This window comes from Podarcis gaigeae (assembly GCF_964106915.1).
Source record: "Podarcis gaigeae genome assembly, chromosome: 2".
In the NCBI taxonomy this organism is placed as follows: domain Eukaryota; kingdom Metazoa; phylum Chordata; class Lepidosauria; order Squamata; family Lacertidae; genus Podarcis; species Podarcis gaigeae.
In genome coordinates, this window is record NC_139679.1 from 4738869 (window position 1) to 4764214 (window position 25346).

The 25346-nt window shown below is 50.1% G+C and overlaps 1 protein-coding gene and 1 long non-coding RNA gene across 2 annotated transcripts in view; both read left to right on the plus strand.

Moving 5' to 3' along the window:
* The first annotated feature begins 3071 nt into the window (after positions 1-3071).
* Positions 3072-25346, plus strand: part of MBD6 (methyl-CpG binding domain protein 6) — a 30710-nt gene continuing 8435 nt past the window's right edge. The window contains exons 1-7 of the mRNA XM_083729369.1: positions 3072-3272; positions 8033-8182; positions 9036-9172; positions 9722-9824; positions 13964-14129; positions 15206-16468; positions 24058-24596. Of these exons, the coding sequence (XP_083585495.1) occupies positions 9060-9172; positions 9722-9824; positions 13964-14129; positions 15206-16468; positions 24058-24596 (2184 nt within the window). The 5' untranslated portion in view covers positions 3072-3272; positions 8033-8182; positions 9036-9059. The remainder of the gene's footprint in view (positions 3273-8032; positions 8183-9035; positions 9173-9721; positions 9825-13963; positions 14130-15205; positions 16469-24057; positions 24597-25346) is intronic.
* Positions 16484-18249, plus strand: LOC310840258. Its single transcript, XR_014561879.1, has 2 exons — positions 16484-16793; positions 16868-18249. It is a non-coding gene; the product is annotated as an uncharacterized lncRNA (long non-coding RNA).

Below are 25346 nucleotides of genomic sequence, written 5' to 3' on the forward strand. Positions count from 1 at the left end.
ATAAAGAGTTCCTCCATAATTGGTCCTGGTGTGACAGTTAAGGCTACTTAACATAAGTAGCTGTCAGACTTGCTATTTTAAGTCATACAATAAACTCCCACTGCTTTCAGTACCCATGCTTACTATTTTACTTAAAAATTGGCTGAAACAATATACCAGATGTCAATCCTAAATCTTTTATAAGGGTTTCATCAAAATGAATGTAATTTTCAAGCAAAACACCAAAATGGGAGTGCTACTTGGATTTCTTAAACAGGACTGAACATTTAAATAAGAGGAGTTAGAATTGCTTTTGAAGGTCACCTTCAGTAGACATGCAATGTTGATATTGTTGATCTCTCAGTTGTATTTTATGCAGTTCCTGAGCTTTCATGACCAGTTACTGCTGTTGTCAAATGTTCTGTCTTCAATGAATTCTTTGTTCATCTACTTGTCTGCCACGGAACACCTCTGTGTCTTCCCTGAAACTCCTGCATGTTGTGGAAGATTCTGGGGCCACTCTAGTCTGCATACTCTGTGTGCAGTATGTGCTAGCCAGGCTTGGTGAGCTAGGCCCATGCAAACTAAGAGTACACAGTCAAACATGCCCAATGCAACTTTGCAGAGGACGATTGGTTGTGGGTAAACGGGCAGGCAAAACTGACTTGGAAGTAGCCTTGCCTTCCATTACCGATCTCACTGAGGACTCCACATAAACTACACAAACAGTGTTCTGCTGAACATAATTTGACAACCCCTGCTCTGTGTCATTTAAAACCTACACAGATTTAAACCAGAGTCAAATTCAAAGCCAGATTCAAATACTGGAGGTATGTGTGCCAAACTGGGCCTTTGACCTGGGTGAAATAACGCCTAGTTTTTCCCCTGGCTAATGGTTTAATAACATAAAGCATCCTTTAGTCTACTATAGTCTACTAATAATTGCCCCCACCTTTTCCAGCTCCATTGTTCTGCTTGGATTCCATTGGGAGCAGGTCCATTGAAATGAGATGCAGCAATTTGTGACTTCATTATGGCAGATCTCTGGGTCACTCAAACTAGCTGTGTCTGCTGTAGTGAACCATCCATATATTTGACTCAAATAAGTCTTGAATGTGGGAGTTGCACGGGAGTCCTTCATGCAAAGTAGATTCAACTCCAACATGAGACTTGTTCTGATTAGGATCACACTGGGAGTTTGTGGCAGGATGGGGACTGGACATAGGTGATTTATTGGGCCTCATTAAAGTGATTTCCTGCTATACCACCAAACATGACTCAGATGTTGCCAGCTTGGGGCCCCTGAACCATAACTGCAGGTTTCTCTCCATTTACTATGCCAACTGTTCCTCTTCAGTACTTTAATATTTAATACCCAACAGGGTCATGTGTGTACCAACCTGTACCAGCCTTTCATCACCTCTGCCATGTAAACCAGCTTGTTCCTTACTTTTCTAAGCTAACCATACCATGTTTATAGTCATAAGCACTACCACACACAAGGATCACTGACACAAGGAGTGCCAAGGACCATTAATTTACAGGGACAGGGAACCTGTGGCACTCCTAGGTTTTTGGACTCCAGCTCACATCACCCCTGACCATTAGCCTCATTGCCTGGAGTTCAACAACATCTAAGGGTCACAATTTCCCCACCCCTGGTTTAGCACAACCTTCCCCAATCTGGTGCTTTCTGGATTATTATTTTTTATTACAACTTAAACCATTGGTCAGGATGAAGGGATCTGTAGTCAAAAACACCTGGGGAAGCTTGCTATAAAGTGTAGCTAATCCTAGTGGACAGGTCTATGAACTGTTACTGGTCACAACAGCTAAATGGAGCTTGCCACATTGAGAGGCAGGGCACCTCTTGCTGCTGGGGCCAAGCAGCTGAGTATGACAGAAACCGATGGACCTTTGCTTTGACCCAGCAAGGCAATTCCGATGTTTCTTAACATGAACTGTGAGTTCAGCTTTCTGTTGGCAAGAGTGTTCAAGTAAGCTGACAGTCTGTGCATGGAGGCAACATTCTCTCCCCCCCACCACATAGTTGCATACTTCAAGCGAGTACACTTAATATCCCAAGACTTAGGTATTAAAGCCTCCCTTCAAAGTTGCTGCCACTTCTTGCATTGTGATATGGACAAACTTAGTTCTCTGGTCTCTCACGGGCAATCCCTTGACCTGCTGTGTCTTGACAGTATACATCGTAGGTGTAACTTGAAAGCACACAGTCTCATTGTAATGCTCTGCACAACTCTCTACGAAGTCAACACTTTGCCAACACTTTGTTGACTTCTTATCCGAGTGTGCGTGTGACGCAGAGAAGAATAGGGGTGTGGGTGTGAAGAAGTGTGCATGCACACGAAAGCTCATACCAAGAACTAACTTAGTTGGTCTTTAAGGTGCTACTGGAACGAATTTTTTTTTTGTTGTTGTTTTGACTATGGCAGACCAACACGGCTACCTATCTGTAACTGGTGTGAAACAGTAATTGAATCAAAGTTTGCCTACTTGGAAGGGATCCAGAGGGTCATCTAGTCCACCCCCCTGCAATGCAGGCATCTCAACACACGCTCCCCTATCCAATTAGAAGCCATGCCGGACTCTGCTTAGCAGTTTTTTAATTGCTGCACCACCAGTCCTACTCGAACAGTGTGCCCCTTCCTCGGTACAATGCCGGGGCGGGGAGACGAGGAAATACGCGACCCCGAGGTTCCTACTCTGAACAAAAACCCACCCGCCCCACTTTGCAGCCCCTGGGTGGCTCAGCCGGGGCGCCACGGAGGGCAGCTTGATTTCCAGCGCTCCTTAAGAGAAGAGAGGGACGGCGCGGTATTAAAACGGCACGCCACAGGGATCCTGCAGCGCCGCTCCCGCTCCCGCGCCGGGACTTCGACTCAGCCCCGGAACCCCGGGCCGCGTTTTACCGCGAGCCCCGTGCGCCAAGCGCAGCTCGTGCGCCCTGAGCGCGCAGCGGAGGAAGACGGGAGCGGAATTCCCAGGGCTGCTCCCCGCCCCCACCCCGGCCCCCAGTGCGCATGCCAGGGAGGAAGCTCCTTGCTCAACCCCCTCCTCTTCCTGGCACCGAGTCCGGGGGGAGGGAGCGAGCGAGACAGGCGCTGGGGGTGGGTGGGGGCGGAGAGCACCGCGAGCCCCTGCAGCCTGACCCCCCACCCACCCAGCACCCGCCGCGGCGGGGGGCGCCACCCGCAGCCCCCGGGAGGGCGGGGGACAAGTTGGAGCCTGCAGCAGCAGCAGCAGCAGCTGGGGAAGGGGCATCATGAACCGAGGTAAGTGCCAAGGGGGCCCCGGGCACTCTCGGCAGCAGGCGCGCCGGGTGGTGCACTTGGCACGGGCACGGGGACCGCCAGCGCCAGGAGGCGAGCCCGTGGCCCACCCTCGCCCACCCCGCCAGCTCCTCTTGACAGTTCAAACTTCTGCCGGAGTTAGGGAAGCTTCGCCTTCAGAGCGGGGCGGTGGGGGCAGAGAAAAGGCGGCTTGGAGGGCAGCTCTCCCTGCTGCAGGGAAGGGGGAGAAAGAAGCCGGGAATGAAATCTCGGGCGGCGATTCCAGCAGGCACTTTCCCACCCACCCAAAATCCGGATGCACGCACGAACTGCTAAGGTCGGAAAGGGGTTGGCTGCCCTCTGCCTCCCTGGAGGTGGAGGCGGTGTCCAGGCCTCACTCTGCCCAATTCAGCTGCTGCTGCTGCTGTGGTGGAGGAAAGAGTAGGGCCAACACCATTAGAAGCGCCGCCCCTACTTTTGATCCCCCCCTCCCCACTTTCCAGACACCCAACAGCAGGTGGCAAGTTCTTTTGGATAGGAAGGATGACCAACCACAACTATAATTTCCTACAAAAGGGCTCACACAGCAACAGGAACTGGGTCTTTGCACATTTCCCATTCTTGTGTTGATAAATTTCAGGTCTTGTTGAATGGGGGTGTGGTGGTAAGGAAAGAGCTTCTCCTCCAATGCGAATCTGCCCCTACTCATACACACTGAGCTGAGTACAAGTGGGATTTCAGAGGTATTAAGTGCACAAAAAGGGGACTGCTCAGGAGACTGCAGCTTCCTGAATAATTCAGACTGAAATAAGAGGTGAATATGTTTTCTTGTGGTCACTGTGGCAAGTCCGAGGCAGAGTAGGACGTGGGACCTCTCCAAGCCTAGGGTCTTTTGCTCCAAATCACACAACTGCCCTTGGCTGCTCACCAGTTCAAGGTGGACTGCTGCCAATATTTTTACAAGTTCTGTCATGTTGTTGTCCTGCTTGTTCTTCATCTAACAGGGAAACTTCTAGGTAGCCAGGGCACGGAAAATGTCCAAATGGGACATTTGGATAGCAGTTGGTTCTTGCCGAAGGGGACTGGCTTGCATGGATCCAGGCAGTGGCAATTAATAGCAAAGGCTTATTGTCTCTAGTTTATGCTTCTTCATTCCTCAAGGTATCTCAGGGCTTTAGGTTTGAAGTGTATGCTAGTACCACAAAAGAGCTGTGTTTGAGTCTTCTCTGTTTCTGGTCTGTGTCGTGGTTTTGGCCAAATTCTAGATGTGCATTTGTTGAAAATGGTGAAAACAGAATATCCAACACCTTGCAGAATATAATCAGACCTGGCCTTGTGTTTCAATAATCAGAATACCAGCAATACAATACATGAGATGCCTACCCTTTTCTCCACATGCCATTGAACTGAAAATACATGCCATTTTAGAAGAGCCAGATCACATAGCTAGACAATGAAGCATATCAAACAGCCAGGGTTACCCTGTGCCAGTAGCATAATAATCACTTTCCCATTCTCTCGCCACGGGTCAGAATAGGCTTCTGCTGTGAGGCCCTTACATGATTTTTATACATTCCACCTCTAGATCCCCAAGGAGCGGAACCAAGAGAGTCTAAGCATTTTCCAGTGCACTGTCATTTGCGGATGATCTGGCTGTTTCTTCCCAACAGTTCCTCCCACAGCAAGATTTCCTGGGTGCAGAATGCAGGTTTCCCTCTATGCTGCACCTAGTCTCAACGGCAGCTACAAATACTGTTGGCATCTGTCCGTCTCGAAAGACAAATCCTGCTTAATTAAAGAAGGAGGGTGTTTTGCTATCATTCCAGTTTTCCCTCTTTCCCTCTTTGGTGTTTTTGAGATAAAAATTCACTCCCTGCTTTCTCAGAAGTTGCAAGGTAAATACCATACAACTCTCTGAAAGGGAGAAATGTTTCACCTCTCCTACTGTTTCAACTTTCTAGGATGATTCCTCAGTTGGGCTAGCTAGCATTCTACCTTCTCCCCTCCACTAGCCTTCCCATAACTAGTTGGCTTGAGATAGGAGGTTTAATTTTTATAGTGGCTTAACCCCACCCACATCTGGCTCTACCAGTGAGTGGCAGGAGATGGAACCAGTTGTTGGCATGCTACTATTAACCCCTTCTAGTATGTTTTTCCTGGGTTTCTGAGTTTGACATGTTCAGATGGAGCTGTTCGAGGTGACTATGGTTGTCAGCTTTTAAACTCATCCATGGTTGCTCTGCTCTTTCTTCTGATTTCTACATATCAAGCAGCTTTTAAAGGCACTAAAACAGGCAATGCTGTTGTTGGTTTTCCTGTTGGCAACCCTAATGTTGATTTCTATTTGCCATTAGGGTTTTAAGACTGCTCTGAGGTGGTATTTGACCTGTTGTGCAGCCTACTCTCTAATCCAGAGCTGTCTTAATGGGCTTAGATTTCCCAGTTTCAAAATAACAATTTTCCTGACTGTCTGGGGTGTGTAAGAATTGCCTCCAGGGAACCAGTCAGAGAAGCTTTATGAAAGCGGGTGAAGATAGTCTGTAAACTGTAGTACAAGTTTGTGTGAGCAGATGGGCTAGTAACCTGCAGGCATTTTGTGGGGCACTAACTGTTTTGAACTGACTTGTAAGGCTGCTGTCCTCTTACGCTCTCTGACCTTTTGTACCTGAACACCAGCTGTATGACATCTGCGCATCTCTGCAGAAAAACTTGTCCCATTGCGGACTTTAGCACCCATTCAGGTAGCCACTCTTTTCCTTTACTGAGAGTTGAAAATCAACAGCTGAAGCTTCTTGGTGTGAGGCTGCAGTATGGGCTAAAGCTTCACCTGAAGGAGTGTCTCCACCCCCATTGTTCTGCCCGGACACTGAGGTCCAGCACCGAGGGCCTTCTGGTGGTTCCCGCCCTGCAAGAAGCCAAGTTACAGGGAACCAGGCAGAGGGTCTTCTCGATAGTGGAACGCCCTCCCACCAGATGTCAAAGAGAACAACAACTACCAGACTTTTAGAAGACATCTGAAGGCAGCCCTGTTTAGGGAAGCTTTTAATGTTTGATGGACTATTGTATTTTAATATTTTGTTGGAAGCCGCCCAGAGTGGCTGGGGAAACCCAGCCAGATGGGTGGGGTATAAATAATAGATTATTACTATTATTATTATTATTCACCTGGTAATTTTCTGCTACATTGCAGAATATCCTGCAGCACAGCAGGGATAAAAACATAGGATCAGCTCTGTTGGTATTCAGAGGCAATCTGCCTCCGATGGTGGAGCAAGAACCTAGCTAGCATGGCTAATAGCTGGTGATAGTCTCTTCCATGATTTTGTTTGCTCCTCTTTTAAAAGCCCTCCAACTTGATGGCCATCACAACACCTTTTTCAGTCCCACAAGGTGGGACTAAGTCTATAGCTTAACTTTGTGCATAATTTGACTGAGCATGGGGAACCTCCAACCTGGAGACCAAATAAGACACTCCTGGTCTTCAGGACTCTCCCAAGCCATGCCCCTCACCAGTGTAGCTTCATGCTTGCCTTGAGTACTTTCGCCAGGCTGGAAGGTATCTTAGCTGCGGTAATGCTTGCCTGGATGGAAGATGGAGATATGCCTCTGTGTGGATGTGCTACAGCAGCGATGGGGAACCTGGCGCCCTCAAGATGATGCTGTACCCCAACCATTGTATGTATCCATGACCATTGGCCATGTTGGGTGGGGCTGATGGGAGTTGAAGTCCAGCAACATCTGGAGAGCCACAGCATCCCTATCCCTGGTGCATAGAAAACTTTGGGGTTTGTCTGGAATGTAGTTTGCTGCACAAAAGTAAGAATTGCCTTGATTGCTCTGCCCATGTTTGCTTCTGGCCCCACTCACTTTTTGCCTCTGCCCTCTCCTGCCACTGACAAGCAGCCCCTGGAAGGTTGCTCATGAAGGAATGTGGCCCTTGTGTTGAAAAAGTTGGCTCACCAATGTAGTAAAGATAGTCTTACAGATCAGTAGGCACGACTCCTGCCTTTTAGTTACCCCCTTTCTGGAAATGTTGACCTGGTGCCGTAGAATAAGGTGGGGGAAGCTCTGAGGTGGCAGGTGACATTATGAATGCTCCCCTCCATAAACAGCTCCCTGCAAGCAGAAAGCTAGCACGGCAGCTGGGCTAAATGTGCCAACTTTTAACTTGCAAAGACATGTTTATATTGGGGAACGTTATTATCTCATTCTGCTGAATGTGTAGACCAAGGCTTTTGCCTGGAGAGAGGGATGGATGTCAGGTGGACAAAGATGGTTCTCCACATGGGTTCTCCAGGGTTTTACATGGCTTCCCTTCCCTTTATACCCTTTCAACCAGTCTCTTGTACTTGCAGTCAGAGTGGGAAGAGGGTGTCCACATTCTCCCATTCTTTACAAGGTGGGTGAAGTTGAAATCCTAACCCACCGTAGCAACTGGGATTTCAAAACCAGGGGTGGGTGGGCTGTTGTTGTCTTAACTCCAGGATGATTAGCAATGAGTTGACCAGGATGTGATCGGGTGCGTTATGTTTTACAGGTGAAGTCTTTGCTTGACTACCTTCTGCAGCACAAAATAATTAAGTGTGCCTCAACTCTGAGCTTAATGAGGGGTTTTGCTGACCTGACAAGGGCCCTAGTGAAATAGGCAGGCCTTGAGCATTGTCTTTAGCAAATACCTTTGTCCCATACGGTCCCTGTCGTGGGGAATCTCCTCTGTCTCTCCCCCTTAGTGATGGCATAACAATGTCTTCCTTCCATTCCAGGTGTGGGCTAGTGTGGCCGCAGAGTGGGTGTGACCTCGCTGCACTGGACGCCACCCCGACCCCAGAAGAGAGACTGCTGGGCTATGAGTGCCTGAAGGGATCGTGCCCACTCTTAACGCCGCCTGCCGTGAGGTTTGCAGCCATGAGCAGGTAGGAGCCATCGGCAGAGCAGATCTGGGATTAAAGGATCAGCCAGCTGTTTGCCGTTTCACGGCTCCCTCCTGGTGGAGTTTAGTAGGTCAGAGCTGCCCAGGGAGTGTTGGGAGGGGGCAGAGGAAACAGGCAGACAGTGGGGGCTTGGGGAATGCAGTGCTTGACTCCCTGATTCACCTCACACACCCTGCTATCACCTCCTTTCCTCATTCTAAAGGCTGATCTCTGTGTTGAAAAGAATCATGTAGCAGAGTCCCTGTGGGACTGTTTCACTTCAGATGGCAAGTGGTAGTAGGGCAAGTCAAGGGTTTCTTAATGCTCCCCTGTGTTTAAAAACAAAGCAAAAAATGCCCTCCAAACCCTCTGTACAGAGATTGCTCCACATGCAAACTCTAGTGGTACAGCCCTGCAAGCACTCTGCTGTGTGGTTCTGCTGATGGCGTAACTTGGTTCTTTTCTAGAGCTTTTCAAGCTAGCAAAGAATCAGTGTCTATCTGTTTTCTTTTTTCCAAAATGTCCACCAGGGAGGTAGGTGTGTGTGTGTGTGTGTGTGTGTGTGTGTGTGTGTGTTGGGGGGCTTGGGGGTGATTACACAAAATCTGATGCCACATTTTCTAGGGTGGCTGACTGTTCTCCGGAGGCAGCTGAAGTCCCTAGACCAAAGTAAGCTCCATTCTATCAGGTCTTGCCATTTGTGGCCTGTGCAACTAGGCTTCACCATTCCCAGCTTAGGGTTGGCCTGAGATGCTTGCAACTGGGTTACATGCCCTCCCTCCCTCCTTCCTTCCCCACCCCTCTCCAGGCAAGGTGGTTGTGCCTGCCATCTTGGTGACCCTCTGGGTTTTTTCAGGTGCCCAAGTGCTGAGGGAGCACAATGAATGGCGGCGATGATTGCTCTGTTGTGGATCGAGGTGGGCGCCTGGCAGTCACACCTGTGCCCGTGGGCTGGCAGCGCATGGTGGAAGAGGGTGGAGTGCGCTATATCAGGTAAGCCTGGCATTATATCTGGTGATGGGGCAGATGGGGCTCATCCACCTGGGAAGGCAGCCCATCCAGGAGAAGGGAAACTCTGATCCTAAACCTGCACAGCCTTGTGGGATATCTTCAGGAGAAGAAAAGGCTATGGAGCAAACCCTACACAAATCCAGAGTGGAGTCCCTAAGATGGTTGGATGGCGCTTTGTACGCCTCCTTCCTGCAACTCCTGCAGCCAAGCTGGTGCCAAATGTATTGTTCTGCTTTCCTTTGGACCCCATCAGTGAGGCTGAGGGGGGGGGGGTCTTGTCGTCTGGGCAGCCCAGGAGCCCCATACACAGCGTCCAGACTTGCACCCTTTGGTGCTGCTAACGCAACACTTTGACTTCACCCCCGGAGGTGCACTCCGTTGTCTCTGGAGACAGATGTATGCCGATGGTGAGCTTCTTGTTTGTCCCCTTGGTGTACTAGTCCCCTGACACTTACTTTCTTTCTTTCTTTCCTTCTTTCTTTCTTTCTTTCTTTCTTTCTTTCTTTCTTTCTTTCATCGCCTCCCCCATAGTCCCAGCGGCACAAGCCTGGCTTCGTTGGAGCAGACTCGGGCATACCTGCTGGCGGACGGCACATGCAAGTGTGGCCTGGAGTGTCCCCTCAACATGCACAAGGTACAGAACTTGGGAGAGAGAACCTAAACTGTGCTTGCCACCAGCAGTGGACTCTGGCCTGGAGGTTTTCTTTTTTTTTTTTTTTGTAATTATATTTATTGGCAGTTTTTTAATTTAGTTACAATTCAAATAAACAATACAATATAACATATCTTTTAACATAGTCTTCTCAACTTCTTTGGACTCCCTCACATCTCCCGCTCCTGCGTTCCTAGCCAAGAAATTTTTTCCAGCAAATTTATCCCCTTATTTCGATTCTTATTATCTAATTTTCCAATATTATATCTCTAATTTTTGATATCCTTTATTCAGATCTTAAAGAATTAAATATAACTTAAAAATTTTCCAAAAATTTGTCTTTTCTTAAATTTGACTTATCTTCATATATCACTTCCTCTATCTCAATGGTGCCCAATTGTTTATATTCTAGCATCCACCTTAACATTCATATAGTTTACAATATTTTTGTAGATAGATCTTAAATTTCTTCCAGTCTTCTTCCAACGTCTCTTCTCCCAGGTCTCGGATTCTGCCAGTCATTTCAGCCAATTCCATATAGTCTGTCAGTTGCATCTGCCATTCTTCCAGCGTGGGTAAATCTTGGGTTTTCCAGTGCTTAGCGACGAGTATCCTTGCTGCTGTTGTTGCGTACATGAAAAATGTTCGGTCCTTCTTTAACACCTTCTGGCCGACAATACCCAAAAGGAAGGCCTCTGGTTTCTTAGGGAAGGTATACTTAAATACCTTTTTCAGCTCATTATATATCATTTCCCAGAAAGCCTTCACTCTAGGGCAGGTTCACCAGAGGTGAAAGAATGTTCCTTCATTCTCCTTACACTTCCAACATTTGTTGTCAGACAAGTGGTATATTTTTGCAAGTTTGACTGGGGTCATATACCATCTATATATCATTTTCATAACATTTTCTCTCAAAGCATTACATGCAGTGAAATTCAGCCCAGTAGTCCACAACCTCTCCCAGTCCTCAAACATGATGTTATAACCAATATCCTGTGCCCACCTTATCATAGCCGATTTAACCGTTTCATCTTGTGTATTCCATTTTAACAGCAAGTTATACAGGCCTGGAGGTTTTCAACCTTTGCCCAAGTACTGAGAATAACAAAAGAAGAACAAAGGTTGACAGTAGGAATTTTGGAGGATGTGTTACACCAGGCTTCCTCAACCTCAGCCCTCCAGATGTTTTTGAGACTACAATTCCCATCACCCCTGACCACTGGTCCTGCTAGCTAGGGATCATGGGAGTTGTAGGCCAAAAAACACCTGGAGGGCCGAGGTTGAGGAAGCCTGTGTTACACCAAGTCAGCCCATGGACCCAATCTAGCTCAGTGTCCTCTGCACCAATTGGCAGGGGCTCTCCAGCGCTTTCAGAGAAGGGAATGTTGCCAACTTGACCCGGGGATGACAAGGCCTGAACCTCAGACCTTTTGCATGCAAAGCACCTGTTGCACCACTGAGCCATGGCCCTTCTTCTGTTAGTGGCCAGGCCTCATTCCAGAAAATGGGAGAGTTGGTCATTTGCTGGGAACCCTAGACTTGCAAACGGCTACCAGCCCAGCACTACCACCATTACTGCTTTCTGCAAAGTGCCCATTCGGGCCAGAGACGTGGGCTGGGGAGGCACCTCTTTGTGGCAGCTCATTCCACAGCTTTGTAATTTAGCCCCAGAAACTGGATACAGAAAACCAGCCCATCTAGTGCAACATCCTCACAGTGGCCAACCATAAGCCTGTGAGAAGCTCACTAGCAGGACTTGAGTGCAACAGCCCTCTTCCCACTTGCTATTCCCAGCATCCTGGAGGTAGACTGCAGGGGATTAAATATGGAGAGTGTTGTGTGGATGCTGCAATTTTGCACAAGTGCTGAAAAGAATTGCTGGATGTGGCATTCACTTTCCTAAAGATTTCCAGCCTTTTTAAAGGAAGTCTCTAGCCTTTGTTGTTGCGAAGGCACACTTAAACGTATGAGAGCAGAGCCTGGTTGATTCTCAGAAACTGGGAGAAGGGGGGCTGCAGGATAAGATTTCTACTGGTCTAAGGATGGGGCTCCAGTGCCCTATAATTCCTTGCTGCTTCCTATGGGAAGACTAAAGGAGGCAAAACGAGAAAAAAGGCAAATTGGCTTAATCTGCCCAATATCTCAAGGCTGCAGAATACAGCTTGCAGGGAGTACATACAACAGAGAGTTTTCTGCTGTAGAGGTGGATGCTGCCCTGTTTGGCTTGGGCATTCCAGCTCTGTGATCCTCAGGCTAGAAAAAGGTCTGACCCTCTACAGTTCTGCCAAATTCTGCCCTTTAATTTGAAGAGCAGCATGCTAGATCCGTGAGCGGGGACATGTTCACCACACTAAGCACCAGTAGCTATTTTGGAAAGGAACAGAAAGTGTGTGTGTGGCTTGGTTGGGGTCAGATCTTGTCATTCAGCAGCAGCAGAAGCTGGCAGTGCATCCAGGGCTCCCTTCTGCCAACAGCACATTCCTAGCTCCTCACAGTGCAGGGGCTTTCCAGCTCTCCACCTCAGGGAAACCTGTTCCGAGTCGGCTGTCATTTGCCAAAGAACCTTTGCGTGTTGCAGAAGATTCTGGGGGGAAATAGGGATGCTCCAGGGTGCTTCACACAGAGTCCCAAGTCGGGCCTTTTGCTCACATTCACTCTGTGTGGCCAGAGCATGCTAGGACACACCTGGCACATGTGCTGCTGCTGTTCATTTCAAGGGAAGTTGCCTTTGCAGGAAGGGAAAGGGCCGTAGCTCAGTAGGTAGAGCACCTGCCTTCCAGGCAGAAGGCTCCAAGTTCAATCCCTGGCATCCTCAGGGCTGAACTGAGAGACTTCTGTTTGACACCCTGGAGAACCACAGCCAGCGTAGATAATACTGAGCTGGACGACCCAATAGTCCATTGTTTCTTCTCCTTTGTGGCTGGACAGAGCCACCTGCTGCATGGGTTGTAACCAGTTGTAACCAGAGCTGTTTGTATTCCCCTTGTGAGCAAGCACACCACACACATGTAGAAATCAGCCTGCCTTTGGCATCCTAAGAATCTCAGCTTTCGTTTTGTTAAAGAACAAGGCACTAGTCCTTTTTGATGCAAAGACACGTTTGAAAACATGTGAATGGTGTTTGGAGAAAGAAGGCAGAGGGGAGATGACTAAGACGTCAGAGGGTTGGGAGGAGTGGCATTGCTTATGTGTTCTCCGTGGCTCTTTGCTTGTCCCCCTGCCCCAGGGCTAACAGACCAATTAATTGTGCAAACCGTATGCAGATTGATTCGATTTGCACAGTTTATTCAGGTTTCAGGATTCAGTCTCCGCTGGTGGAGCTTTGTGGGCGCTTGTTTTGCTCTGAAGGTCAGCTGCTTTCCACCCATTGGGATGACCCTCCATTCTAGTATCTTGCTTTAAGGATGACTGTATGTGGAGAAGAATTAGTGAAAGAATCAGCGCAAGTTTGCATTATGGGTCATTAAGGTAACAGTCATCATTAGTGTGCTGGAGAAAGCAGGACTGGAGAAGGCAGGATTCAGATCCCTGCTCAACCACAAAGCTCACTGGGTATCCTCGGGTCATTCAAAACTTCAGCCTAACTCCCCACCCCCGGGTTGTAGTGCAGAGGGCAGAACCATATATGCTCCTCTGTGAGTTCCTTGGAGGAAGGGTGGGTTTAAAACAGGGTGGGGGCACCTTTGGCTCTCCAGGCACCGATTGACCACAATCCCCATCATTCCTGACCACTAGGCCATACTGGGCCTCTTAAGGTGGGTTCCAGCACCTCTCAGGTGGGCACTATTTCCATTCTAAAAGAACAAGAGAGGTGTTTATGGCAAGTTCTGGCACCTCTTTTTCTAGAAAAATAGCACTGACAACAATCTTGTGAGGTAGGTGAGGCAGAGAGGCAGTGACTGGCCCAGGGTCACTCAGTGAGCTTCCTGGCTGAGGGGATTTGAACCCTGCTCTCCCAGGTTTTAGTCCAGTACTCTAACCATTGCACCACACTGACTCTAACTTGGACCACAAGAAATGGCCTGACTCCCACTGCAGTCTCTTTTTATCACCTCGTTCCCTGGACTGGTCAGGTGCCCTCCTGTTTTTAAGTTATTTTCTTCCCACCCCGTCATGGTTAGGTTTTCAACTTCGACCCAGCAGCAATGGTGACAGGGAGTGAAGGAAGCAAGGGCGACGAGGACATGACCAAGCTGTGCAACCACCGGCGGAAAATTGTGGCTATGGCCACGCTGTACCGCAGCATGGAGAGCCATGGACCCCTGAGCCTGCCACACCTGGGGCCAGGTAACTGTGGTCTCCTGCATGGGGCCATATTCCTTCACTGTTCTTTTTGGTAGCACTGTAAACCTGGCCAGCGCTAGGGACTGGGAAGTGGCTTAGCCAGCCAGCCTATTCAACCCCAGTGTGAGACATTTGCTCTGGGCTGTCTTCCATTTAGGAGACCTGCTTAGATGGGTGCTCACACATCAGATTCAACCTGTGGGCACAAATGTTTGATCTGTACGCTCATAACGTTATTTGCGTGTCATATTCTGTGAGTGTGCAGTTTGTATACCTGTGTCCACAGCAGCTGAGCTGTACAAATCAGCAAGTGTACACTCTTTTCACACAAGCACTTGCACATGTGTCCAAACACCCTGTACAAATCTTCAGTGTAATGTGTGAATGACCCTATAGAGACACAAGGGGAATGTATCTGAAGAAGTGTGCATGCACACGAAAGCTCATACCAAGAACTAACTTAGTTGGTCTTTAAGGTGCTACTGAAAGGAATTTTTTTTTGTTTTGACTATGGCAGACCAACACGGCTATCTATCTGTAACTGGCCCTCTAATTGTTTGTATCCTATGTTTTTTTATGTTATGTTTATTGTTGTTCGGTTATTGAGATTATGTAAAGTAAAAGAAAAATGAAAAGAAAAACAAGTAACAATGTGGATACTCCTAAAGTGGGATATAACTTTTATCCTTTCACACTACAAGTAATATGAAGTCACATGTACCTCAACAGTGAGAAAAATTGTGCTTCAGACATCACAGATTTGGGCAATACCAGTATAACCATTGAACAACGTCCCCAAGGAAGAATTAGGAACGTCCCAAATGTATTTGACATCAGATTAATCTTAAACATTATTATTATTTTTTGCTTCTGGTGACTTTTGTCTTCTGTATCTGCTCCACATCATCCAGTACCACCAGACCATCACTTGCATTGCCTCATCATTAGTTAATGCAAATATAGTGGTTTACAAAGTATATATTTTAAAAACCCCATAAACATGAACTTTGCTGAGGCCCATGCAGTTTGCTTTTGCAGTGATTGCCTTTTCCATCTGTTGCCTTTTTACCTGTTTCCAGGGCCCAGCTTGACCCAGCTGCCTCACCCAACCACACCAGGGCCCAGCAGTCGCCCACAGCAGATGCTTCCCAGCAAAGCCTCCACCACCTTGGCGAAGGGCCCTGAACTCTACCAGCAGTGCCCCTCGGATCGCTATGGCAACACCTGGTCCAGCCCGAGCTCTACTTTCCCCCGCCACCACAACACTCTCTTTGGGGATGTCTTCCCAGGCCACCTGCCTGCCACCACCAATGGCAACGCCCGGCCGTCCTTCCCAACTGAGCTGAGTGCTGTGGGGGGGCCCTTCCTGCCCAGCAAGGCCCTCCCAGACACGCTGTCCCGGCCCTACCCTTCCAGCTGCCTCCTCTTCCCCCCGCCGGATGAGGCGGCCTCCAGCCAGGAGGGCGGCCCCTGGAGCAGCCGGCCGGTGCCTCTGGGGTCTCAGACCAGCACCACAGGCTCACCTGCCCCCACCACCCTCTCCTCCATTTCATCGCCGGCAGGCAGCGCCGAGCCGTCCCCGCAGCGCTCTCGGCACTCCTCAGCTTCCTCGGAGCAGGGCCTCTCTGGACACCGCCCAGCCGCCAGGCCCCCCGGCTTGGATGCAGCGGCCCCAGCCAATGCCTTAACCAACCAAAGCAGCAATAACCTGCCCTCAGTGCCCTTAGGCGTTGCCCCGGAAGGCAAAGGACCGCCCAGCCTGCTGCTGCTCCACCCTCAGGGCCCAGGCTCCTTCCCAGCCAGCAGTTTGTTGAGTGCAGCCGCCAAGGCCCAGCTGGCCAGCAGGGGGCGTCCCGACGAGCTGGCTGCCAGCACTTTACCCAGCCGCTTGCTACTGTCCATGGTGGGCGGGCGAGCACCCAGGCGGCAGCGCCGCTCTCCCACCGTCCTGCGCCTGCTCAAGGACTCCCACTCGGCGGGGCAGGCGGGGGGGCTCGCCCACCCGGAGGAGACGCCGACCCGACACCCCCGGCCTCGGGACCAGCTGCCGGCAGGGGAGGCCAAGAATGGACCCCCCAGCTCCGGGGCTCCGGCTCAGCCGCTCTCGTCCCTGCTCAGCCTGCTCGCTCCCCCCGTGAGCTCACTGGCCGCCCCTGGCCTCCCGCCGGTGCCCCCGACCCCCGCCGGCGACAGCCCCAGCCCTTTGCCCTCCTTCCAGGACTTCAATAGCCAGCTCCTCAGCCTCTTTGGGCAGCTGGCCTCGGCGTCTTCTGAACAGATCTCAGGGAGCCCCCCACAGCCAAAACCACCTGCCTCCCCGCTCGGATCACACGGCACCCCAGGTAGGTCCGTGCGTCTGTAGGTGGGTGGTGCCCTTCACAGAGGCAAACTCCTTCCCCGCCACACCACCTCTGAGGGCTGGAAAGACGGGGGGGAACTCGCCCCTGGAGGCAGTGAGGTGTCTGCTATATGTCTCCTTCCCGAGGATGGGGAAACCTGTGGCCCTCCAGATGTTGTGGAACTACAACTCCCATCAGCCCCAGTCAGCATGGCCAGTAGGATGGGAATTGTAATTCAGCACGTTCTGGCTGAAGCCCAGGCTTAGCTCACTTGCGTTGAGCTATGTTACTCAGCCGCAGCCTTTCCACGCTAAGCAGCTGTTGTAGGGTAGTGGTAGGCAGCTCAGGTTTGCTCAGAAGCAAGCCCTGCTATTTCAAATGTGGCTTATTCCTCAGTATAAGTGCATTGGGATTGCAGCCTCACTGTGTGTGAACAGCAAGCGAGAATGTTCTCCTCGGTCAAGCCTTGCCTCAGTCAACATCTAGTAACTAGTATCACGCTAGCTTTTATTTCTCAGGGCAAACCAGGCTTGGCGTTTTTTTGTTCTTACTTTAATGGGGTTGCAGGTGGTTCTGCATCTGATCGGAGCAGCGGTGGTGCAGAAAGGTGCTTAACCTTTTCTCTCAGACAGTTTTCCTGATCAAAATCACCCCCTCATCTCACCAGCTGTTTTGCATTGTGTATATACTGGATTTCTGTTTTCCACAGCAAGAAAAGCAGCACAGGTCACACTTGGATCAGGAAAATGGCCTGTAGGTTAAACTCCCTTCCACTAATCCAGCTAGATTTGGGGTAAAAACCAAACCTGTGTGGGGACACACCACATGCTTCTGTCCACATAGTTACTGTGGCTCTGAGCTTTTATACATGGGGGGTACAAAAAATCCAGGTGCCCAGTAGCTGGGTCTGGTGACTGGGTTGCCTCAAAGCTCACAAGGCTGTTTGCTTCTCGCCGGTGCCTAGAAAATTTTGCTACCTCTTTACTTAGGGTGGGGCCATTATTCAGAGATAGAGGACATAGTTTGCATGCAGAATGTCCCAGGTTAACTCCCTGGCAGATATCAGGGGATGTTGAAGACCTCTCTGCCTGACACCCACCCTGGAGAGCAATCGCTAGCCAGGAGAGACAATGCGGGCTTTATGGACACATAATCTGGACTGGTATTCTTTTATCTGTTTATTTAATCTTTACCTGACTCTTCAGCTGAAAAAGCTCAAAGAGCAGTTTATGTACAGTCAATGAAAACAAGGCAGCCCCTTCCTGCAGGCTTACAACCTAAAATAAGGAAAAAAAGGAATGGGTAGGGAAGAGCAAGGGGCAGGAAAGCAAAGCCAGCCCTCAGTTTTTAAATAGGAGAGTTCATAATTGAGATGGGGAGCAGAACAACTCATGTGCATCTTATCTCTGTGCAGTAGGCTAATTTCTCCACACACCCCTGTTTCCTCCACCCAGATACGCCAGAGGCATTATCAGAGTTCCTTGGCAGATTCTAGTCAGGGGGAAACAGTCAAGGAGGGTTCCAAGCAGGGTTAGGGAGGCGGGTGGCCTGGGGAGGGGAGATATGGCCGGGCTGCTTGTGTGCTTCCAAGCGCCAGATAGAGAGACCAGGAGGACTGCATTCAAACCTGGCCCCCAGATTCCCCACACCTGCTTTATAATGACCAGCTGGGATGGAAAGTGTTCCGGTCCCTCAGCAGAACCAATGTCATGGCCCTGCTTGCCACCTCCCTAAGGCAGCTGGAAGTATTGCTAGCATAATGAATGCACAGTTTTTTGAGTACAGTGGTGCCCTGCAAGACGAATGCCTCGCAAGACGGAAAACCCGCTAGACGAAAGGGTTTTCCGTTTTGGAGGTGCTTCGCAAAACGAATTTCCTATGGGCTTGTTTCGCAAGACGAAAATGTCTTGCGAGTTCCTGCGGGGTTTTTTTTTCCTTTTCCCCCCTTTTTCCCAAGCTGCTAAGCCGCTTATCAGCTGATCCGCTAAGCCGCTTATCAGCTGATCCGCTAAGCCGCTTATCAGCTGATCCGCTAAGCTGCTTAACAGCTGATCCGCTAAGCCGCTAATAGCGCTAATCCGCTAATGGGCTTGCTTCGCAAGACAGAAAAACCGCAAGACGAAGAGACTCGCGGAACGGATTCTTTTCGTCTTGCGAGGCACCACTGTACAAAAGAAAAACTAAGCAAGCAGGGTGGTTTCAGACACTGGAGAAAGAAGCGGGGAGACGTGTGAGTGCCTCTCTCCCGGCTAGAGAGGTAGGAAGGTTGTCTTCCACTGATGTCAGCAGAAGTCTTGCAAGTACTGTCAGTCTGGTCCGACGCAGACCCACATTTTCTCCCCTTCAGCCATGGCTACTTGGCACTGCCCATTCCCTTCTATCCTTGGCCTTTTAAAGAGCATGTCCCAAGCAGCAAGACACATCGTGGTTTCACACAATGATTTTTCTGAGCTTCACTTTGACCCCATTGCCCTTCTTCACAGAAATAGCTTATAGAATTGTACAGTTGGAAGGGATCTCAGTGGTCATCTAGTCCAACCCCCTGCAATGCAGGAATAAATATGAGCTATGGAGTAATAATAAAAAGATGGCAAAAGGAACCCATGGACTTTCCCTCAGCACCAAAACTCTCGCAGATTTAGAATTCAGAATTAGAATCACAATTCCCCCCCCCCACGCCTCCATTGCCCTTCTTGTCTTCTCCTCTCTTGAATTTTAGACCAAGATCACTGGGGCAGAGACCGGTTCTCTTATACTCTGTGAAGCAACATGCACATTGGTGATATATTTACATAATCATAAAGGATCAGGGATGTCTTTCATGGCAGAAAACGGCTCCCATGTAGGCCTGAGCCCCTGTACTTATCTCTGGTAAAAGAAAAAAGTTAGTACTCTTTCCAATCAATATTCTGGAAACATTGTCCAAAAATGGTGGTTTCCCTCACTTGCAAACTGTTCCTATACCTTACATTAGGGAGGTTTTGGGGAGGGGCAGGGGCCGCAGCCCCCCAGGTGACTCCCATCATTCCTGATCGCTGGCTGGACTGATGGGAGTCCTTAACATACAAAGGGTCACATATTCCCCATTTCTGTACTTGTACTTTCTGCCTACCTCCTTTCCCCAGTGCTGCTAGGAACAGGGGAAGCTGCCTTATACTAAAGCAGATCACCGGTCCCTCTAGCTAAGTGCTGTCTGCATCCTGACTGCCAGTGTCCTGCCAGGGTTTCAGACTGGGAACATTCTCAGCCTTCCCAAGAGATGTCAGGCCCTGAACCTGGGACCTTCTGCATGCAAAGTAGATGCGCTACCAGTCAGCTAGGATGCTTCCGTTTTGCACCTGGAGCTCATGCCTCTGGCCCAAGCTGCATGCTTACATCAACCATCAATGCAAATTCTGCCACACTGCTCTATCTAGCAGGTGGGTTTCCCCCAGTCTGGACTACAGAGTTGGGGAACTCTAACCCTTCCCTGCACAGGGAGCATCCCTCCCGAGGTGCTTAGTAGCTTTGCAAGGAAGGGGGGATTTTTTTCAGCAGGATCACCCTGGGGGAGACATCGGTTAACCTCTTGCCTTCCTCACTCTGCAGTCCACATTCTGATAGAGGTTCCTTTGTGTCTGCTATTTAGCATCAAGTAGAAGAAGAAGGGTTCATGGCATTGGAGTGCAAATGGGGTGCTGCCCCACCCACCTCACTCTGCCCTCAGCCAGGCCCCACTGGCCTGTCCAGTTTAGGGCCTGGCACTGCCTGCTAGACTCCTCCATCTCAGTCTTGCTCTTGCAGGGAGGATGAAGACACACTAGCATTAGCTGTTTCTGCCTGTCATCGGCTCTACCTGCTGCTGGGCCGCCTTGCTTCCACCCCAGCAGTCCCAGTGGGCATCACCACTGACTCCCAGAACTTGGCAGCAAAGCATGTTAGCATCAGGGATCCCTCCCATCATGGCAAAAAAAGCCACACAGGTGGATGCTACCAAGAAGGCACAGCAACGTGCAGAAGGCGGTTTGCACACCTTGGATGCTAGCAGCGGGCAATCTTTTATTTCCTTCTCTGTAGCCGTCAGCAGCGCTTCCATAAAGGCAAAGCCCTTCTGGCTCACGGAAGAGTTTTGCTTGTCCAGCCAAGGAACTGGTTATTGCTGCCTCCGCACAGCTGTGCAGCAGATGTTGTATTAAGAGGAGCTTCAATAAGAGTAACCAGGTGCAAAGGAGGGGAGAGAGCTGTGCACGTCTAATAGCTGTGCAGAAGACGGAATTTAGTGAGGACAGCATTTTTCATTGGTCTTAGGGTCTGGATGCGGCACTTTTCTCAGTCTTCAGATGGCAGGGACTGAGCCTGGGGCTTTCTACATGTGGAATATGTTCTCTGCCATTGTGCTGTGGCCCCTCCCATGACACAAAGTGAACTGCCCCTCCTCTCTTCCACTGCCCCTCCTCTTTTCCACTGCACCGACTTCATCTTCATCCTATACCTGGCATAGAAGCCAGCCAGAAACAAAGCCTTGTATTTTTCTGCAGCTGAGCTATGATGGATGCTGAGAATTATTTGATGTTCATCATCTTGTGGGTGGAGCATGGTGCAAGTGCTTGCAAAAGAGCCAGGAAGAGTCTAGTGGTGTCAGCTAACCAGGAAAATAACAGCCTCACCTGCTCCTTTACTTTGATCTTTAAAAAAGATGAACATCAAATAATTATCCGCATCTAGCTGCAGAAAATCCAGCATGCAGCTGCAGAAAAATTTCTGAGTTGTAGAAATTCTTTGTTACACTTTTTATCCCACCCTTTCTCCAAGGAGCTCAGAGTGGAGTACATGGTGGCCCTTGCCAGGCCGTGTCATCCTCCCGATAACCCTGTGAGGCAGGTTAGGCTGAGAGATGCTGACCAGCTCAGAGCAAAGCTCAGCACACTATTTATCTTGTTCAAAATATTTATATGAATCACCTATACTCAAAGATCTCTAAGTGATTTACAGTAGAATAAAATACAGAATGATATTCATCGTAAATAAATCAGTAGCTGTGATGGGATAATGAGCTGCTTGTGCGTAAAAGCTGAATCCCTCAGAGCTTTGCATAGGTCTCAAAGCTCTGCCTTTGCGGGAGCCCTCAAAGCATGACTCCCTCAATCGCTGGCAGAATCCGTCAGTGCACGCTTCCGGAATTTACGCCAACATAAGAGTTCCTTAACGGAAACTCTCCGTCTGGATTCTCTGCGTGACAGTTTCCTGCGCGGAGTGGGCGTCCCCAGCGGAGGTCCTGAGCCCTCCCCGCTGTTCTCACTGGAAGCATCTTGGAGCCATCCCTCCGCCTGAGTTTCTGCAGGAACTCTCCCTCTCCCCCTGCTGGTTCCTTCCTCAGCATCTGAGGGTCTCTTAGCCTCCTTGAGCCCTTCCACCACCTGACTCTCCGATGGCAGTTCCCTGACAGTAGCGTATCAAAAGGTGACCATGTAAAATTAACCTTCCAGAAATTCTTGAAATGAAAATGTTTTCATGCTGAAATCTGTCCAATGTTGGTGCTTGCCTCCCTCACTTCCACAGGGAGGGTGCTCTTAATAATAATAATAATAATAATAATAATAATAATAATTTATTTATACCCCGCCCATCTGGCTGGGCTTCCCCAGCCACTCTGGGCGGCTTCCAAAAAAATATTAAAATACATCAAATATTAAAAACTTCCCTAAACAGGGTTGCCTTCAGATGTCTTCTAAAAGTCTGGCAGTTGTTGTTCTCTTTGACATCTGGTGGGAGGGCGTTCCACAGGGCGGGCGCCACCACCGAGAAGGCCCTCTGCCTGGTTCCCTGTAACTTGGCTTCTCACAGTGAGAGAACCGCCAGAAGGCCCTCGGTGCTGGACCTCAGTGTCTGGGTAGAACAATGGGGGTGGAGAGGCTCCTTCAGATATACTGGACCAAGGCCGTTTAGGGCTTTAAAGGTCAGCACCAACACTTTGAACTGTGCTCGGAAACGTCCTGGGAGCCAATGTAGGTCTTTCAAGACTGGTGTTATGTGGTCTTGGCAGCCGCTCCCAGTCACCAGTCTATCTGCCGCATTCTGGATTAGTTGTAGTTTCCGGGTCACCTTCAAAGGTAGCCCCACGTAGAGCGCATTGCAGTAATCCAAGCGGGAGATAACTAGAGCATGCACCACTCTGGCGAGACAGTCTCCGGGCAGGTAGGGTCTCAGCTTGCATACCAGATGGAGCTGGTAGACAGCTGCCCTGGATACAGATTTGACCTGTGCCTCCATGGACAGCTGTGAGTCTAAAATGACTCCCAGGCTGCGCACCTGGTCCTTCAGGGGCACGGTTACCCCATTCAGAACCAGGGAATCCTCCACACCTGCCCGCCTCCTGTCCCCCCAAAACAGTACTTCTGTCTTGTCAGGATTCAACCTCAATCTATTGCAGGGGCTGCTGCCCTAAATGCTGTTATGAGTATAGAGAGTTTTGATTTCTAAGTTCAACTCCTGGCTGTGATGTAGCTAGCCTATCCACCCTACCAGGTGTAGGAAATGGAGGCCTCCAAATGTTGCTGGACTATAACTCCCATCATTCCTGACCATTAATCATTCTGACTGGGGCTGATGGGAATTGGAGTCCAAGAGCATCTGGAAGACCACTGATTTCCCATCACTGCTCTATACCACAGTGACTCCAATTAGCAGGGGGACTTTTCTGAGCTGGGAGATGAACCTTGCCGCTTGCTAATGAATATAGATCAGACTGCTGTTAAGGGACAAGTTTAAAGGCTGGCTACCCCAATGGGGACAGAGATGCGGGTGGCGCTGTGGGTTAAACCACAGAATCTAGGACTTGCTGATCAGAAGGTCGGCTGATCAGAAGGTCGGTGAGCTCCCGTTGCTCAGTCCCTGCTCCTGCCAACCTAGCAGTTCGAAAGCACAGCAGAGTGCGTAGATAAATAGGTACCGCTCCGGTGGGAAGGTAAATGGCTTAGAAGTGGCTTAGTCCTGCTGGCCACATGACCTGGAAGCTGTACGCCGGCTCCCTCGGCCAGTAAAGCGAGATGAGCGCCGCAACCCCAGAGTCGGTCACGACTGGACCTAATGGTCAGGGGTCTCTTTACCTTTACCCCAATGGGGAGCCGGACAGAACTGAGTGGCTGGATGGTGGTGTCTCAGGAGGTGCTCCACAGTGTCACAGAAGACTTCATTGCCAGTCTGGCTATCTGATGCCTCATAAGCAGGATTATTATAATTCCATGAGTTGGTGGGGAGCACACAGGTCTCTTGAGCCTGAAATAATTGCATGGCAAAAAATGTAGAGGCGCAGGCAGCTCCAGGCTGAAATAAGCATCCTCTGTTGAATTTTGCCTGCCACACAACTGCAAAGAAGGTGGCAAAGTACGTACTTATTAAGGCTGCAGCCCTGCACGTGCTTTATGAAGGAATAAGTTCCGTTGAGCTCAGCAGGATCACCTTCTGAGCATACATGGAAACCAGGCCTCTAGTGGGCCTTTTCTGAACAAGCCCTTCTGGGAAGGGGCAAGCATGGAACAGTGTATGGGGGGGGGAGTCCTTGAGGCGCTGCGTTGCTCTTCCTCAGTGTCTGTGCCTTTCTTGTCCCTTTCTAGGTGCCAGTTCCGCTTCACCTCTGACTCCCAAAGCCCCGCCGGCAGCCAGCCCTGTCCCCACCAGTGCAATGGAAGGCGGGGGCCTGGGCTGCCCTGTGGCCTCGGGCCCCGACCCCTTCCCCTTCCTGGCACAGGAGCAGGCACTGCCTTTTGGGAATGCTCTACCTCCTGGGCTGCTCCCACTGGGCTCCTTCCCCTTCTCGCTGACGCTGGGCCCGGAGACGCCACTGCCCCCCCTGAACCTGCAAGGGGACCCCGAGGGGCAGCCCTTGCTGCCGCTGGTGCTGCCCAGCCTGGATTTGCTGCACCAACCCAGTGGACTCCTGGCATCGCTGCTGGGGCTGCCAGAGGCGACGTGCGAGGTGGAGAGGGAGGCAGGCGCCACGGAGCCCCTGCTGGAGCCCTTCAGCGGCCTCCATGAAACTCTGCAGCCCCTGCTCTTCCCAGCACTTTCCACCCCTCCAGCTGTCCTAGCTTTAAACTCAGCACTGCTGGCGACCAGCCTAGGCCCTTCTGACCCTGGGCCAGGCCCCCCACAGGTAAGACAACTGTAGGCGGGGTTTGCCGGGGGCTGCTTGTTCCTTTTAAGAGGAAGGTAGAAGTTGCACAGGTGCAGCTTCTCCTCTCACAGGGCACTGGGGAGGAGGGAGGGTGGATGGAAGGAACTGTATTTAGTGAATACCAGCCAGGCTCAAAACTCTTCAAGGGGCCTTTTGCAATGTGGTCACAGATGGAAAGCAGGTGGGAGGAGGAGATGACAGCCGCAGGAAGCATGGGGCTTGCACACACCTGAAAAGCAATGTTTTCTATCTTTCTTTTAAACTAATGGTGGAACATTTATTATTTTATATGGTGCGACTTTGCAGAGGCCCATAAACAACTTCCATGGCTCAGGGAGTTTCCATAATTTGTCCATCGCCATGTGGGTGGAGGTGGGGTGATTCTATACCCCTCAAATACTATAGAGGGGTGCAGTGCAACTCTGCCCACAGAATCCCTGCCAATCATTGCTAGGGCATCCAGTGTCAGGGGATCCCAAAGTGTAATACTGAAGTGTAGCATCAAAAGCAGGAAGACAGGCATTTACTCTCTAGTGAGGGGCTAGTAAGCAAAGGGCTCTCCAAGATATGTGTGGGACTGGGAGCTACGTGCCCGCTTTGCTCCTAGTGCCCTGTGTCTGGGTCTCATTCCTTGGTCATGCTGTAGTGTTATAGAATGCCAGGGATTAATAATCAAGAATGAGATTGACATTTGAAGGCTCAGCTGACCTGCCATATTGCACAGATAGG